The 18,538-nt window shown below is 35.2% G+C and overlaps 1 protein-coding gene across 7 annotated transcripts in view; it reads right to left on the bottom strand.

The window, feature by feature from the left end:
- The window catches only part of RALYL (RALY RNA binding protein like), a 712,684-nt gene that overhangs the window by 55,449 nt on the left and 638,697 nt on the right, over window positions 1–18,538 (bottom strand). For all 7 annotated transcript variants that reach the window (XM_049782024.1, XM_049782022.1, XM_049782028.1 and 4 more), the window contains one exon: window positions 7,055–7,168. In XM_049782024.1, coding sequence (XP_049637981.1) covers window positions 7,055–7,168 — 114 coding nt within the window. The remainder of the gene's footprint in view (window positions 1–7,054; window positions 7,169–18,538) is intronic.

An 18,538-nucleotide genomic window follows, 5' to 3' on the forward strand; every position in this document is an offset into this window, starting at 1 on the left:
AATTTTTTTCTAAGTTTTATTCTCTTGCACAATCTTCTTTGTTTTCTTTTTCTTTTTGCCATTTATGTTTTATATTAAATATTTATATTTCATGTAATGTACATAATATATTATATATATTTATAGATTAAATATGTATAGAATATTCATATTAAATATATGCCAAATATTTCCCAGCACCTAAAGAAAACTGTCTGCTGATATTAGCACCAGAGTATTAAAGTATGGATGAATTGTTCTGTAAACACCCAAGATCAGTTAATTTTGTTTGTGCCATGTAATTTGATGGTCAATTAGTTGAGTAGAACTTAAGCAGGATCTCTAAAAGCTTCTCTTTGGGCTCCTCATTTTCTCTACTAAAATTTCTTCTAGTGTCCTGTCATTTGTCATTTGTCTCTAATTGACAGGGAGAAGAATGTCTGGAATTTTTAGAGTAAGTGTGCAAACATGCCCCTTTCTCTCTGCTTTCAAAGATTCTATGATTTGCTTGTTTTGGTTTATTTTTGTATTTTTGTTTTGTTTTGTTTTGTTTTTCTCTCTGTGAGGTTCATTTGAGATATTATAAAGGAGATTTCTTAAGGCTTTGAATTCGAGAAATGGATTTGTTTCCTGATTCCAAAGGTATTCCATCCTGAGCCTTTTCTGAGTTCTTTGGTTAAAATGGACTTAGATTTATAGACTATGCTAAGCCAGGTATATTTTCCCATCTCTTGTCAAATATCCTTTCTATGCCTATGGATCATTTTATAAAAATCACATCATTATTTTGATTTTTAAAATTAAGTTCTAAGAGATAAATATGTTTATTTCAACATCTGTAATCAGCAGCAACACTATATATATATATATATATATATATTTCACAAACCATAAATGATAGTAATAAGCTATTCTGAATGGGACACAGCTCTTATTCCATAGCAGCAATAGTCAGATTCTATCTGAAGCAAGATCATCTATTTTAAGTTGCACATTAGGTATTTGGCAAACTATGGAAAGATGAGAGAAGAGTGGTATTAGTGATTTGCACATCCAAATTAATGAGAGGCAAGAGATGCAGTTAACAATACAATTTAGGAGAAAGGAAGGCGTTGAAGATTCAGTGACCCAAATGCAGCCAACTGAAGAGTCACATGTCAACGATGTGAAATTTTTGTTCATAGGTTTTGAAAAAAGGGAGATTAATGGTTTTATTTTTAGCTAGTAATTGTCATTCTTCTCACAAGGGACTAGGCATTAAGCTTGGTTTCAAGGACTTAAGGATAATTTCCTTAGTGAAAGCAAGGTGCATCACGTCTCAATGCCAGAAGAATTAGTTACAGGACTTGAAGAGACAGTTACGAGCAGGACTGAGGAATTAACTGAAATGTGCGAACTGACTGAACAAACTAGTTGTAAGTTAAAATTAATGGCATATTTGCTTGCAGCAGTATCGAAAGACTTTAGTTTATCAAGTCATGTATTTTAATATTTATTTGGAATAGTCCAATGGGAATGCCAAAGTTTTCTTAATTTAAACACCACAGTTACAAACTTGTTCATACTATAGGATTTTTTTAATAATAAAGTTGTTTATGCTTGATTTACTATCATACAATGTATAACAGCCTTCACCAGTGTGCATTTCCCACCAGCATCAGCAGTTTTCCTCTCACCTTCCCCTATGCTTTTTCCCTCTCACCCACCCTCCCTCTCCCACTTGCCTCTGGGGCAGGTATTTTACTTCTCTCTCTCTCTCTCTCTCCTCTTTGACATTGTGGCATTGTGGTTCATACTACCATTAATAAAGGAGAATGTCAATTTTTAAAAAGTTCTGTGTCTTTTATCTAATATATGGATAGGATGAATTTATACTATGGGGCTTAGTTTGCAAACTCTCTGATACTTAGGTCTAACATTGGCTATACTTTTTTTTTTTTTCCAATCAGGTTGACTGGTTTTATACTGGGCACATAAATAATGCCTCATTGCCTTTAAGTACTAGAAGAGATTCAATGACTTAGTTTTTCTTCTCTCTCTCTTTTCCTCTCAATTAGGGAAGGGGGCCTACGGGCTACTGCTGGCAATACTCAGCTGGCCTTAGTGCTTGGGTACAGATATTATTCTGGGTAATATTTCACAACCAATCTGGCATTATACTACTAAGGATACCTGGACCATATCCAAGGGCACAAAAACTTTGTGGTATTGGGAATAAATCACAGGGCCTGAGCAATAGTAGATAAGGAGCTCGCTTTTATACAAATGACCTGGGTTCGATTCCTGACATTCCTTATAGTCCCCTGAGCTCCTCCAGAAGTGATCCCTAAGAACAAAGTGAGGAATAAGCCCTGAGCAATGCTAGTTGTGGCTCCAAAACCAAACCAAAATTATTGTAAATCACCTGCAATGCACATTTGCACATTTTCCTAGTCTTTGAAATTTAATTTTTGGAAAAGTGGAGGTATCTATGAAGATATTTAAGAAAACTAATCTCTACTATATTTTGTGATCCTTTGACTCTTTCTGGTTATTCTTTCTATATAAATCAAATATTAATCACATTATTAATTTATGGGAATTTACCTGTGAATTTTTTAAAAATGAATTAAAAATTTTAGACAAAACCATTATCATACTATAACAGCATTCATATTCAATATATCCCAAAGTAATATTATGTGTCTTAATCAATTTATTATAATTTAAAAGCTGGGATAATGTTTGAGATTATGGTGTTTTAATCAATTTATTATAATTTAAAAGCTGGGATAATGTTTGAGATTATGATCTCTGACCTAGATAATAGGTCAAAGTCTTGTGACCTAGAGAAGTTAAGGGATTTGCTAGAGTCAGCCCACTGTATAATTGATGGTGTTTGAAGTGTTATAAAGGAAGAAAGACACACTTTAATTTAGGATCTAGTTTACAATCCCCAAAAGGGAGACTAAATGCCATATAAATATCTTTGAGAAACAATATGGTAGAGATAAAATAAAATGACATGATTGATTATAATTAGTCCTGATTTCTTAGTGACTCTCACATGAAATGATAAAGAAAAAGTGAAATTTAAGAAACTTAAACTGTGGATAAGCCCCATTTTGTGTAGCTTTTCTCACATTTCATTTATGATCTTCTATCTCATCCATGAAACTATTTTTATACTGAAATCTTTCACTATGAAATGACTGAAATGAGAGATACATGAAAGAGTTGCAATGGAAAGTCCTAATTATTAGCTACTAAATAATTAGCTTGCAATCAAAATTAGCATTAAAAGAAGTACACCTTATATATAATTAGGAAATACTGAGTATTTACTTAAACTCTTTTTTTGTAATTTGATGTAACCTTTTCCATACAGGTTTGTTTTTATACATATAAAAATAAAATAAATGATTAACTTTTTTTTTTACAAATATTAACACTGTTCAGGAACAAATTATGAAGGGAAATTGCAATTGTTTTAAAATTAGTTTTATTTATTTATTTATTTATTTTGTTTTTGGGTCACACCCGGCAGTGCTCATGGGTTACTCTTGGCTCCACACTCAGAAATCTTTCCTGGCAGGCACAGGGGACATATGGGATGCCGGGATTTGAACCAATGAGCTTCTGCATGAAAGACATACAACTTACCTTCATGCTATCTCTCCAGCCCCTTACTTATTTATTAATTGATTGGTTTTTGGGTCACAAATGGTGAGGCTCATGGGTTACTCTTGACTTTGTGCTCAGAAATTGCTCCTGGCAAGCTCTAGGGACCATATGGGTGATAGGTCCATCCTGGGTTGGCCAGATGCAAAGCAAAATGCCTTACTGCTATGCTATCCCTCCGACCCCAGGGAATTGTAAATTAAATACAATTTTCTTCCTAATATTCTTATACAAGGAAGACTTAAGTATCAAAGAAATATGTTTATTTAAAATGGAGCTACCTCATGACCATGAAAATTAAACACGCACAAAAGTAAGGTGATAGCCTTTCATGAAAAGTAAATGCAAGCTTTGAATTTTAGTGCTATGTTGATAATTTTCAGGAAGATATATGGAAAGTATTATTCATTGCAGGCAACTACAAAGTATAATGATGGAATTAAAATCACTTTTTTCTCTTTGAGGTGATTTATATTTAAATGAATTCTTCATAATCCTCTAAAATGAAGTGCAAATTGGTTATCAAAGTCCTTTGCTGTAAGGGCTCTTTTACATAATAATGAATTTCACAGAAGCTCCTCAAAGGGAAATATTGATTTAGGCAACCTCACAAGACATTTCAGTTCTAACAATGCTCTTAATTAGTGCTATAGAAAGCATATAGGAAACTTCCTAAAATGTAAACATTTTTATTAAGATGTGTGTGCATTATCCTTCCACAGTAGAAAATATAACAGGAATTTTTTACTCAAACGATTCATATCAGTTATATGATAGCATGTCCAGTTCCATTAAATCCATATTAAACTTAATAAATATTAAAAATATAAATATTTATTGTTTCCAAAATGGCTGTATAAAAGTACATGGAAATGTTCCTTTTCCCATAAGCTTGTTTCCTTCCAATGCCAAATTGGTGTCATTGGTATTATTTCATAAATGAGAAAATCAATGCCAACTGTCAGGGTATAAATAAGAAATTTTCAGTTTTTCCTTAATATGACATGTCACCTCCTCACACTTAACTTGAATTTCTTCTTGAATTCTCTATGGTTTACCACCAGAAGTTAAGTTTTGGTCCTCATTCCAGTGATTCAGTTGATAAATAGCCAGGCTCCATTGGATGTGGCTCAGAAGCCAGATCTTTAGTTTCAACTGGTTCTGATCAGTTATATGAGAAACAAGTAACCTTCCTTCAGTTAAACTCTGGAACCACTTCGTGGGTGGAATAGAAACTTAAGATTCAAAATTAGAGAAGGCCAGTGTTTAAGATCTAAATCTATCGCTGAGTTTTATGACTATTAAAAGACCACTTTAAGGAGCTATAGAGATATAACAGTGGATATGGGGTTTACCTTGCACATGGCTGAAGTGCAGTCAGGAGTAACCCTGAGCATCTACTGATGTGGCCCCAAAATAAAACAAAACCATAACAAACAAAAACCATTTTATAACCTTGAACCTTCAATAAAGAACCTTTTTTATCTTTGAGATAAGGAGAAGGGTACGATTGCAGATTTGAAAATTGTATTACTATTTTTTTGAAAAAGAAAGAAGCATTTATGCAAATTAAATCATATAAAACTCCAAAATAAAACAAAGAGAGAATTATTCTGAGATGTTAGTGTATCTACCTCAGACCTTCTATTTTTTATATAAAAATCAACTTTATTTAGAAAGAAAACATCCCTCCCATAATACTTTCTTATTAATAGTCCAAACTTTCAATTCTTGTTTTTTAAAATAATACTTTTATTTAAACACCATGATTTTAAACATGATTATAGTTGGGTTTCAGTCATAAAAAGAACACCCCCCCCCTTTAACAGTGCAACATTCTCACCACCAATGTCCCCATCTCTCTCCTTCCCTATCCCTTATTCTTTTCTTCAGAGAGCCTTGAAGAATCTAAGGTTTTGAGAAATTTTGTTTTTGTTTTTGTTTTGGTATTTGGCCCACACCTGACTATACTCAGGGATTTCTCATGGCTTAATGCTTAGAAGTAATATTTACACCGTGTCCCCTATTCTCTCTTTGGCCTCCAGAAAGCAATTTTTAAATTATTCACTAGATCTTCTGTTTTTTTTTTTTGTCTAGCTCTCAGATTTTTAAATATGCACATAATCAAATCAAAAGTGCATTAGAATTTTAACTAAAAGTGGGGTCAGCTAATGATACTAGGGGAAAAAACAGTAAGCTACAAAACAGGTAATCAAATGAGTTGGTCTTGGGTTAGCCAGAAATGCACTATTGATATTAGGGATCCTGAATCTAGGTACTGGAGATTTAATTTTTTTTACTAAGTTATTTAAACACTTTGTTTTTTCAGAACTGTTCATTAAACAGTTGTTTCTATCTTCCTATGTTCCAACACCAATACCACCATTAGTGCAACATTCCCTCTGTGTTTGTTTCATTTGCCATCTAACGCCCTAGTCTGCTTCTTTGTCAGGCACAGAGTAATTGTTACAATTAAATGGCTAATGCAATTATCAAAAAAAAAAATACTTCAGTGAAGGAAATTTTGTGTAAGTTACTATATTTTAAAACAGGTCATTAAGACATTTTGGAAGGGTTAACCTAAGCTGTTTGATGCTAGCTGAGCATTTTATGTTGTTTTTGATTACTGAGCTAGTTAACTTCTACTTTTCAGTTAATGTTTTGTGCTACTACTAGGGTGTTAGTATTGAAGAATTCCTTGATCTGTAGAATCTGGCCAAAAAGCTAACATGGTAGTGCTGTGGATATGGGTGTGGCTGCTGGGTTTTTGGAAATATAGATGGTTAGAGGGAGGCTGCCTACCCCCACTACTAGAAGACCCCAGAATTTTCAGCCCCAAACCATTGTACCTGGCATTTTATTTGTTAGGCATGAAGAATTGAAGTGGGTCTGTTGGTATGGCAGAGCTATGGAGTGTGGAGACACCTACTGTGGGGCTTTGGTGGGGCGGGATTTGCTCCCCTTCTCCTGAGGGTGCATGTATGTAATGAAGACTTTTAGGATTGCATCATGCAGGTGTAAGATTTCATAAATTTTTTTTTTTTTTTGAAATCTGTTAACTCTGTTACAACCATTTTGATGAAAGCTGAAGGTATTTTAGTCTGTTATTACATTCATGGATTTGACTTTCCTTAAGCAATTATTAATATCATGGTGAAATTTTTATACTCAACTGTTATTCCCATCAAGTTACTTTCTTTTTAAAAGATATATGAGTTATCATCATATGGTTCCATGAGCTCTAAAGAAAAAAAAACTCTTGTTGAAAGTTTTGGCTGAAAGACTATTACCTTCTCTGTGTTAAGTTATGTTAAATTCAATCAATGGTTCTCAGGTCCTCCACTGTCTTCATGATTGACGATGCTTCTCTAGTTTAATTTCAACATGTCAATGGTCCAAGATCCTTTTCACTTACCTGCCTCGGCCTTCTGTTGCTTCTCAATCTTTTCCAGGCGTCCTAGCAAGGAGTCGATTTTCGTTTTGATCTGGGTTAATTCTTTTTTGATTGTCTGTAACTCATCTGATTTCACTGCAAAGGAGAAGAGAGAAAAGGATACAATCAAATTCACAACCCACTAGAACACAATTCAGATACCTCTTGTGTTATCAAGATTGTACCAAATCAAAGCATACATTTCAGTCCATTCTATCTCATTTGTTCAGCTATCCTGGAATCCTGGATAATTTTAAATCAACTATTGCATGGCAAGCAGTTATTCAGTATGATATGATCTTAACATGTACTTAAAATACACATTATAATACTAAGTAATTTCACTGATGGTTATATAAAGCTCTTTATAAAAAAAGGAATACTTAAGAACATAATTCAATGGTGCTGAATTCAGTTTTGAGGAAGCAGTAGAATAAATTTGCACTAGAAAATGGATTTAGATTGTGGAGTGATTAAATCATGACACAATGTTGGTGCTACTTTGAGAAATATATCATAATATGTGTTTGAGCAGTCAATGTGATTTTTAGTGCAACTACTTGGTGATTGATTGAAAGATTGTAACACTTATCCTCTCAAGGGAAATCTCTCCAGCTTTCTGAACTTCTGCTATATAACTATTTTTTTTTTCAATTTGGCAATGGATCAAGAAAGCCCTGGAGCTGAATGGAAAGAAGATTCAATGGAATTCATTCTTATTTATTTTCTGTAATAGTAGTAGTAGTAGCAGTAATTCCCATATCAGTTCTTAATATGATTTTGTTATGATAATAATAAAAGGGAGGAGCACCAGTTAAACTAGTTAATTTAATTTGACATTTTAAATCTTGCCCACTGACAAGTGACCCAGTCAAGACATATAATGGAATGGCTGGGAGTGGGAGATAATAAAAGAGAGCATTTTCTTTGCCCCTGCACCTATGCCCCCATGGATATTAGGACAGCAGCTGCTCTCATTCATACACATGTAGCCATGGCTGGAGACTAAGAGCAGCTGAGGGACAGTTTGTAGAAGGAAATTAGTCCTAAAAAAGTTCAGGACAGATTACAGAGCAGCAGCCCCCCCAAATGGGATTCAAGTAAAAGGAATCCAACTGCAGATTTTTGACTACAAATACATACACTGAACAGAGAATGGTGTAGAGACAAGACAGAGTCATTTTACATTGGAGGCAGATGGTTAGGGATAGGCCCATGACATCATAATATTTTTTTCATCACATTTACCTTTCTCCTGGTTCTGGCTCATAAACCACTACTGACAGGATCCAGGGAAGCATAAGGGCTCTCTAGTACCAGGTAAGAGTCAACTATGTGCAACACATAGGACATCATAATCTGGACCAGACAACAAGGGACAGGATAATGATATCATCACACATGAGTAAAATGAGGAAGATATTGGAAAGGGCAAGACCCATCTACTTAAATTGTACAACAAAATTTGACTGTTAAACATCTGAGTTTTGTATGCAAATCCTTCATACAATACTCAAGAACACACAGGGTAGGAATATGTTCAATTCTGTGGACACATTTTTTTTTAAAAAAAGGGCGTGTTCATTCTCATAAAATTGACAATTTTTCCTTTAGCTAAATTAGGATATTAAAATGAGTAAGAGCCACCCTTCCATCAATATAATGATTATTTTATTTGCAAAATGTTTAAGAGAGTTAGAAATGTAATTCATAGGATGAACACATTCTTTCTGTGCAGATGGCTCATATTTCTCTCTCTCTCTCTCTCTCTCTCTCTCTCTCTCTCTCTCTCTCTCTCTTGATTTTTGGGTCACAACTGGGGACACTCAGGGGTTACTCCTGGCTCTGCACTCATTGGCAGCACTCAGGAGTTATTTCTGGCTTTGTACTTAGAAGCAGCTCCTGGCAGGCTCAAGGGACTATATGGGATGCTGGGAATCCAACCGTAGTCCATCTGGGATTGACCACGAGCAAGGCAAATGCCCTATGGCTCTACTATGTCTCAGGTCCCAAGATGACCCTGATTTCAATTTCTGTCATTGCAGTTTTCTCTGAGAACTTTCACAGCCCTATCTCCAACGCCCAGCAGGGATTTGGGAATATCCCCTGTGCATTGCCAAGTGTAATAAATGCAAATACAAACAAACTCCCCCAAAAAGAGAGTCCTTAAAGATGGGTCAATCTCATATTTATATGGTTTTAGGCTTGCTTCCCAAGCTATATTTAGTGGTATAGGAGGAGGCATTCTGTTCCAGGAACTGAACGTGTGTACTGTTTCTTATAAAGCATACATTCCAACCCCTTGAGGTATCTTGTTGGCAAATCATATATCTAAGTATTGCTTCAAATAAACTATAATTATGTACTATGTGTCCATTTTTGTTTTTCTAAGAACCATTGAAATTTAGTCATGATCTCATAATAGCTAGAAAATTAAAGCTTTTAATGCTTTCATTAAAAAAATGTATCGCCCTTTGAACTGTGAAAAATAAGAACACCAACTACAGAAAACTGACTTTGACAACCATGACTGGGCAGATTTTACCTTGGGACCAATAAGGAAAACCATACCCTAAGCTGTAGCCCAGGACTCTTATTAAAACAAACAAACAAAAAACAAGATTTCTTTTTTTTTAATAATTCTTTTTTTTTATTTAAACACCTTGATTACATGCATGATTGTGTTTGGGTTTCAGTCATATAAAGAACACCACCCATCACCAGTGCAACATTCCCATCACCAATGTCCCAAGTCTCCCTCCTCCCCACCCGACCCCCGCCTGTACTCTAAACAGGTTCTCAATTTCCCTCATACATTCTCATTATTAGGACAGTTCAAAATGTAGTTATTTCTCTAACTAAACTCATCACTCTTTGTGGTGATTTACTGAGGTGAGCTGGAACTTCCAGCTCTTTTCTCTTTTGTGTCTGAAAATTATTATTGCAAGAATGTCTTTTACTTTTCTTAAAACCCATAGATGAGTGAGACCATTCTGTGTTTTTTTCTCTCTCTCTGACTTATTTCACTCAGCATAATAGATTCCGTGTACATCCATGTATAGGAAAATTTCATGACTTCATCTCTCCTGACAGCTGCATAATATTCCATTGTGTATATGTACCACAGTTTCTTTAGCCATTCGTCTGTTGAAGGGCATCTTGGTTGTTTCCAGAGTCTTGCTATGGTAAATAGTGCTGCAATGAATATAGGTGTAAGGAAGGGGTTTTTGTATTGTATTTTTGTGTTCCTAGGGTATATACTTAGGAGTGGTATAGCTGGATCGTATGGGAGCTCGATTTCCAGTTTTTGGAGGAATCTCCATATCGCTTTCCATAAAGGTTGAACTAGACGGCATTCCCACCAGCAGTGGATAAGAGTTCCTTTCTCCCCACATCCCCGCCAACATTGTTTATTCTCATTCTTTGTGATGTGTGCCATTCTCTGTGGTGTGAGGTGGTATCTCATCGTTGTTTTGATTTGCATCTCCCTGATGATTAGTGATGTGGAGCACTTTTTCATGTGTCTTTTGGCCATCTGTATTTCTTCTTTGTCAAAGTGTCTGTTCATTTCTTCTCCCCATTTTTTGATGGGATTAGGTGTTTTTTTCTTGTAAAGTTCTGTCAGTGCCTTGTATATTTTGGAGATTAGCCCCTTATCTGATGGGTATTGGGTGAATAGTTTCTCCCACTCAGTGGGTGGCTCTTGTATCCTGGGCACTATTTCCTTTGAGGTGCAGAAGCTTCTCAGCTTAATATATTCCCATCTGTTAATTTCTGCTTTCACTTGCTTGGAGAGTGCAGATTCTTCCTTGAAGATGCCTTTAGCCTCAATGTCCTGGAGTGTTTTACCTACATGTTGTTCTATATATCTTATGGTTTTGGGTCTGATATCGAGGTCTTTAATCCATTTGGATTTTACCTTCATACATGATGTTAGCTGGGGGTCTAAGTTCAATTTTTTGCAAGTGGATACCCAGTTGTGCCAACGCCACTTGTTGAAGAGGCTTTCTTTGTTCCATTTAGGATTTTTTGCTCCTTTATCAAAAATTAGGTGATTGTATGTCTGGGGAACATTCTCTGAGTATTCAAGCTTATTCCACTGATCTGAGGGCCTGTCCTTATTTCAATACCATGCTGTTTTGATAACTATTGCTTTGTAGTACAGTTTAAAGTTGGGGAAAGTAATTCCTCCCATATTCTTTTTCCCAATGATTGCTTTAGCTATTCGAGGGTGTTTATTGTTCCAAATAAATTTCAAAAGTGCCTGATCCACTTCTTTAAAGAATGTCATGGGTATCTTTAGAGGAATCGCATTAAATCTGTATAAAGCTTAGGGGAGTATTGCCATTTTAATGATGTTAATCCTGCCAATCCATGAGCAGGGTATGTGCTTCCATTTCCATGTGTCCTCTCTTATTTCTTGAAGCAGAGTTTTATAGTTTTCTTTGTATAGGTTCTTCACATTTTTAGTCAAGTTGATTCCAAGATATTTGAGTTTGTGTGACACTATAGTGAATGGAGTTGTTTTCTTAATGTCCATTTCTTCCTTATTAGTATTGGTGTATAGAAAGGCCATTGATTTTTGTGTGTTAATTTTGTAGCCTGCCACCTTGCTATATGAGTCTATTGTTTCTAGAAGCTTTTTGGTAGAGTCTTTTGGGTTTTCTAAGTAGAGTATCATGTCATCTGCAAACAGTGAGAGCTTGACTTCTTCCTTTCCTATCTGGATTCCCTTGATATCTTTTTCTTGCTTAATCTCTATAGCGAGTACTTCCAGTGCTATGTTTAATAGGAGTGGTGAGAGAGGACAGCCTTGTCTTGTGCCAGAATTTAGAGGAAAGGCTTTCAGTTTTTCTCCATTGAGGACAATATTTGCCTCTGGCTTGTGGTAGATGGCCTTAACTATATTGAGAAAGGTTCCTTCCATTCCCATCTTGCTGAGAGTTTTGATCAAGAATGTGTGTTGGACCTTGTTAAATGCTTTCTCTGCGTCGATTGATATGATCATGTGATTTTTATTTTTCTTGCTGTTGATGTTGTGTATTATGTTGATAGATTTATGGATGTTAAACCAGCCTTGCATTCCTGGAATGAAACCTACCTGATCGTAGTGGATGATCTTCTTAATGAGGCATTAAATCCTATTTGCCAGGATTTTGTTGAAGATCTTTGCATCTGCATTCATCAGCGATATTGGTCTATAATTTTCTTTTTTCGTAGCATCTCTGTCTGGTTTAGGTATCAAGGTGATGTTGGCTTCATAAAAGCTATTTGGAAGTTTTCCTGTTTTTTCAATTTCATGAAAGAGTCTTGCCAGGATTGGTAGTAGTTCCTCTTGAAAGGTTTGAAAGAATTCATTAGGAAATCCATCTGGGCCTGGGCTTTTGTTTTTGGGCAGACATTTGATTACTTTCTTAATTTCCTCAATAGTAATGGGTGTGTTTAGATATGCTACATCCTCTTCATTCAATCGTGGAAGATTATAAGATTCCAAGAATTTATCCATTTCTTCCAGGTTTTCATTTTTAGTGACATAGAGTTTCTCAAAGTAGTTTCTGATTACCCTTTGAATCTCTACCATATCAGTAGTGATCTCTCCTTTTTCATTCCTAATACGAGTTATCAAGTTTCTCTCTCTTTCTTTCTTTGTTAGTTTTGCCAGTGGTCTATCAATCTTGTTTATTTTTTTCAAAGAACCAACTTCTGCTTTCGTTGATCTTTTGGATGGTTTTTCGGGTTTCCACTTCATTGATTTCTGCTCTCAGCTTTGTTATTTCCTTCTGCCTCCCTATTTTTGGATCCTTTTGTTGAGCACTTTCTAATTCTATGAGCTGCGTCATTAAGCTATTCAGGTATGCCCCTTCTTTCCTGATGTGTGCTTGCAAAGCTATAAATTTTTCTCTCAGTACTGCTTTTGCTGTGTCCCATAGGTTCTGATAGTTTGTGTGTCCATTGTCATTTGTTTTCAGGAAGGTTTTGATTTCCTCTTTGATTTCATCTCGGACCCACTGATTATTATTATTATTATTATTATCATTATTAATATTATTATTATTCAGTATGAGGCTATTTAACTTCCAGGTGTTAAAACTTTTCTTCTGTGTCCCTTTGTATTTCATATATAATTTCAGGGCTTTGTGGTCAGCAAAGGCAGCCTGCAAAATTTCTATCCTCTTGATATTATGGAGGTATGTTTTATGTGCTAACATGTAGTCTATCCTGGAGAATGTCCCATGTACATTAGAGAAAAATGTGTATCCAGGCTTCTGGGGGTGGAGTGTCCTGTATATATCTACTAGGCCTCTTTCTTCCATTTCTCTCCTCAGGTCTAGTATATTCTAAAACAAGATTTCTTATTACAGAGGCCCAACTTTGACAACAGTTATCAGCAGAACCTTTGGATCCATAATATCCTAGGCTTCGGCTTAGGGACTGAACGAAAGCAGGAAGCACTTGTTACAGAAGACTAAACATAACAACAATGATGGGACAGAACCTCTAAAACCTAAAGACTCTATCCTAGACCCTGTCCTATGACCTGCGCAAATACCAAGATTTCTAGCTACATTGGCCTGATTTTCTCACCCACAACTGAGAGGAAAGTTTCCTGGCACCACAAAAAATAGAGTTTCAAACTCAATTTACCTGCGGGCCACAGGAGACAAAGTCGGGGTGATCCTTGAGTGCAAAGTCAGTAGTAAGCCTTGAACATTGGGGGGTGTGACCGAAACAACTAAAACAAAACAAAACAAAACAAAAAAAGATTCCTCTAGAGCAGGGCCACAAAATGTTGTAAGGAGGGCCGTTTGCGGCCTGCGGGGCGCAAGTTTGATCCCATGATGGTATGCTTCAAGGATGGAGAAACCCTGAATCTCTTAGGCCACAGGAATTCCCTTTCTTCCCCAATGCTTACTGTGCCTTTGCAAAAAAAAAAAAAAAAAAAAAAAGTGGGGGGAGACACCAAACCCTGCCACTCCAGCACCCCTTTTTTTTTCTTGTTTTGTTTTGATTTGTTAGTTTTTTACTTTATTATCCTTCTCATTTTTCTTCCAGTTTTTTCTTTCTTTTTCACTCTTGTGGATATTATTTGGTGATTTTATTTTGGCCGCTTGCATTTTTTGTTTGTTTTTTTTTTTTTTTGGTAGTTGCTACCAATTTTTTTCTTCCTTTTTATCTCCAACGACAAAAGAATAGATACCCAATCTACAACAAGCTGTAAAGTGGACACCAGTTACATTAGTATTTTGGGGGGTAAAGGAGGGAGATACAGTATACATGCTGGGAACAGGGGTGGAGGGAGGACAACACTGGTGGTGGGAATGCCCCTCATTCATTGTCACTATGTACCATAAATAATTCCGTGAAATATTTGTAATACACTTTGATCACAATAAAATTTTATTAAAAAAAACTGTTATACCTGCCCATAAGATTTTATTGTATAGATTTTTGGCCTTAGTAGAACTGCACTTCAAGATCTGAGTATAGATCTTAATTTCAGCCTATTATTCCTCTCTACTACTTTTTTTTTGGTTACAATAATGTCAGCTTGAATATTTCCCAGAAATTTCTGAAGAAATTTACTAGTTAGCTATATTCTTTAGTCCTTAGGAAACTTTTTGGTAAAGATTAAAGCTAAAGCCAATTTCTGTTTGCTTGAAATAATCATTTGCCAATTAACATACAAAATAAAAATGATAAATTACTTAATCAATATACATTAGTTGCTCAAAGAAAGAACAGTTTTTCCTCACAATTAATGAGAAAACATTTTCCTTTTATAAATCATGATTTATAAAAGGAAAAGCAGATTTTTATTTATGATGCAAAGTCATTTACAAAATAAAAACTGCAAGAATCAGGGATCCTGTGGAGTGTTCCTATTGTGAAAATTCAAACTAAAAAGGGAGCATTTAAAAATAGAGAATTACTCCTTAAGTCAATTATTTCAAAGACATTAAAGCAGCATTGTTCAGTTGCAGCTACATTTGAAAAACATTATCCATCACAATTGCAAATTGATTCTGCTTGAAGAATGAATTTTATTCCTTTGACAGAAGCATGCCATGTAGTTTTATTTAAACCTATCACATTTAATAGACAATATTTTATCTTATGACATTAGATTTTAATGTAGAAGAAATGGGACTATGGCTGGAAATGAAAAAAATATGGGAAGAGAAAATGAATAGACATTTCTTTAAAGAAAAAGCCAGGGGCACATGAGAAAATACTCCGCATCATTATTTATCAGGGAGATGCAAATCAAAACAACAATGATGTACCATCTCACACCACAAAAAAATGGCACACATCATAAAGAACAAGAACAACCTGTGCTGGAACTGATATGGTGACTGCTGGGGGGAATATCAACTGGTCCAGCCATTTTTGGAAAATCAATATGGATATTCCTCAAAAAGCTTGAAATTGAGCTTCCATCTGATCTAGCAATACCACTTCTTGAAATATACTCTAGAACCCCCCCCCCCAAAAAAAAAACAGTGAAAAAAGCTGCTGTGTTTCTATATTCATTGTAGCATTATTCATAATAGCTAGAATGTGAAACCAATCCACATGCCAAAGAACAGATGAGTGGATAAAGAAATAGTGGTACATCGACACAATGGACTGCAATGGAGCTATTGGGAAAAATGAAGTAATAAAATTTGCATATGCATATGCACATGGATAACCATATTTGTATATGAATGAATATGGAGAGTATTATGCTGAGGGAAACCAGTCAAAGTAGTAGAGATAGACATACAATAGTCACTCTCATCTGTGGGATATGGAAAAAAAAGTTACTATAGTAATAATATCCAGAGACAATAGAGACAAGGGCCTGGAATACTAATCCACAGTACAAATTTTGCCACAAGAAAAGGTGAATTCAGTTAAGAAAGAGAAGAGATCACTATTATAATGATAGTTTAAAGTATGTCACTCTGGACAGGAACTGGGTGCTCAAAGGAGATAAAGTGAAATGCATGACATTCCTTCAGTAAATATATAGCATATAGTGTCTAAAAAGAATAAAGAGAAAGGAAGAACTAGCTAGTAAGACAAAAAAAGCGAGAGAGAGAGAGAGGAAGAGATAGAAGTAGAGAGAGAGAAAGAGAGAGGAAGAATCAGGTAGAGGGCAGGAGGGAAGGGAAACTGAGGGGCATTGGTAGTGGGAAATAGGCACTGGTAAAGGATGCTGTACATTATGCCTGAAATTCAATCATAATCAACTTTGCAACTGTTAAAACAAATAAATCCAGGTGTATTATGAGAAATATTGTAATCACAGTGTTTAAATAAAATATTTTTAAAATAAAAATAAATACAATCAGAGCTAGATCAATTGTACCATTTGTTTCTAGTTTTCGAATGTTAATTTTAGAGACAGCATGGATGTAATCTGGATAGGTTTCGTTTGCTCTTGCCTGGGCCCTTATAAGGAAATAGTAAAGTCTCCAATCTTGAACAGTTCCTGTCTTAAAATGGCTAATAGAGAAGCTCTTCAGAATCTTGCAAAGCAGGCTTCTAATCTGTCTACACTGGACCATTTCTTTACCACTTGAGCAAGTTTTTCATTGATGCATTTCAGTGCTGTCCTTGGAAGTAGATCCAGTGCCTTCCTGCCATAGTTATCTGTTCTACTTGTCCGAAATAGCTATAGACATTATTTCTGTGCCACATGCTTGGTTGTGAGATGGAATTTCAGGGACTAATGAGACTTATGTCTAGATAATATTTTATCAGCTTCTCCAGCTCTTTTCTGACATTTGAATACATTTCTTCAGGCTTCTGCTAACATATTTTCTTCTTTATCTGTATACTATCAAGCCCTAATAAGATTTTGCTTCATTGAAGTAGATGTATATTTTACAACTGTAGCTTTCTAAAATTAGAATTTTATTTTATTTTAAAATAAAAAATAAACTTTTTGGATTGATGTATTGATCAATTGATTTTTTTTATGGCCACTCCTGGTGGCGCTCAGGGGTTGCTTCAGGCTCTGCATTCAGAAATAGCCCCTGGTTCAGGGGACCATATAGGATGCTGGGAATCAAACCAGGTCCCTCTCCCTGTCAGCCGCACACAAGGCAAACACCCTACCACTATATTATTTCTTTGGCCTCTAAACTTAGAATTTTAAAATGTTCACAACTTTGAATACAGATTATTCCCACAGATAATGTTAGCTCCATATCAATAAACCATGGGTCTAACACATCACAGTCCATTTTTCTCTATAGTTTGATTGATATTTTCTTTTTTTCTGTCCATTTCATAGCACATTTAATAAGGTTTTTTTTTACAACCTTAGTTTGCCCAGTCAATTGCACAGTCCCCTTGTAGATTTATTTATAAAGTTTTTCTACTGGAAATTAAAATGTTTTCATTTCTGTAGTAAAAACTCAGTGTGCAAACACCAAACTTTTAAAATATATTCTGTAGTTTCTTTAATTGTATATTTCACTTATTCTCATAACATAAGCAGCTTGCTACTTAGTAAATAGGATGAGTTTATAATATCTATATCTATCTCGCTCACATCCATAGCATTCTCCTTCATATCCATATTCCCCTGGTAAGTCATTTTAAAGCACTAAAGTTTAGGCTTGTAATTTTTATATCTGCTATCACCTATCTTAGAGACAAATTATGGGAATGTATAAGATAATGCACCTAATACACTTAGCATCATGCTCTAGAATCTATTCACAACCAATGTAGAGCAAAATTATGCTGTTTTATTAATTATTATTATTACTTTTCTTACTTATGTACTTATCTAGCAAAGACCTTCCAAACACATCTATCAAAACTCTGCCTGCTGTTTTAAAGCTCTTTTGCTTGTTTTGCGTCTCCAGTAAAAAAAAATATATTGATGATAAGTGTAGAGAGTGTCTCTTTCACCTTAGTCTATTTTGTCATCTTAGACACTTTCCATTAATGTTTCTCCACATATTGATTGTGGATTTCTTCCTTTGCTTACTTTTCACATTAACTTGTAAGCTCATTGATTATGAAAAAGGAATTAAGAACTGAAGAAATTCACGGTTCATGCTTTGAAATATTTTGTTTTATTTTTTAATTTTAAACCTCTCTGTCTTTTACACCACACATGATTGAACTTATTTCTGATGCTATATTCAGGGGTCAATCCTAGAAGTGCTTGGAGAACCTATTGTTGCTGGAGATTGAACCCATTCCACCACATGCAAGGGAAGTACTTGACCCTGGACTGTCTCTCAGGACTTTTGACATATTTTACATTTTTGAAATTTAAGCACCACAGTTACAAAATTGTTCGTGATTGTATTCAGTCTTAAAGATGTACATCGCCCTTCACCCATGAACTTTTCTCACCACCAATGTTACTGGTTTCCCTTCTACCCTCCCTCTGCCTTCTCTGGTGCAGCTATTTTGCTCTTCTCTCTCTCTCTCTCTCTCTCTCTCTCTCTCTCT

The sequence above is a fragment of the Suncus etruscus genome, chromosome 10, assembly GCF_024139225.1.
Source record: "Suncus etruscus isolate mSunEtr1 chromosome 10, mSunEtr1.pri.cur, whole genome shotgun sequence".
Classification (NCBI taxonomy): domain Eukaryota; kingdom Metazoa; phylum Chordata; class Mammalia; order Eulipotyphla; family Soricidae; genus Suncus; species Suncus etruscus.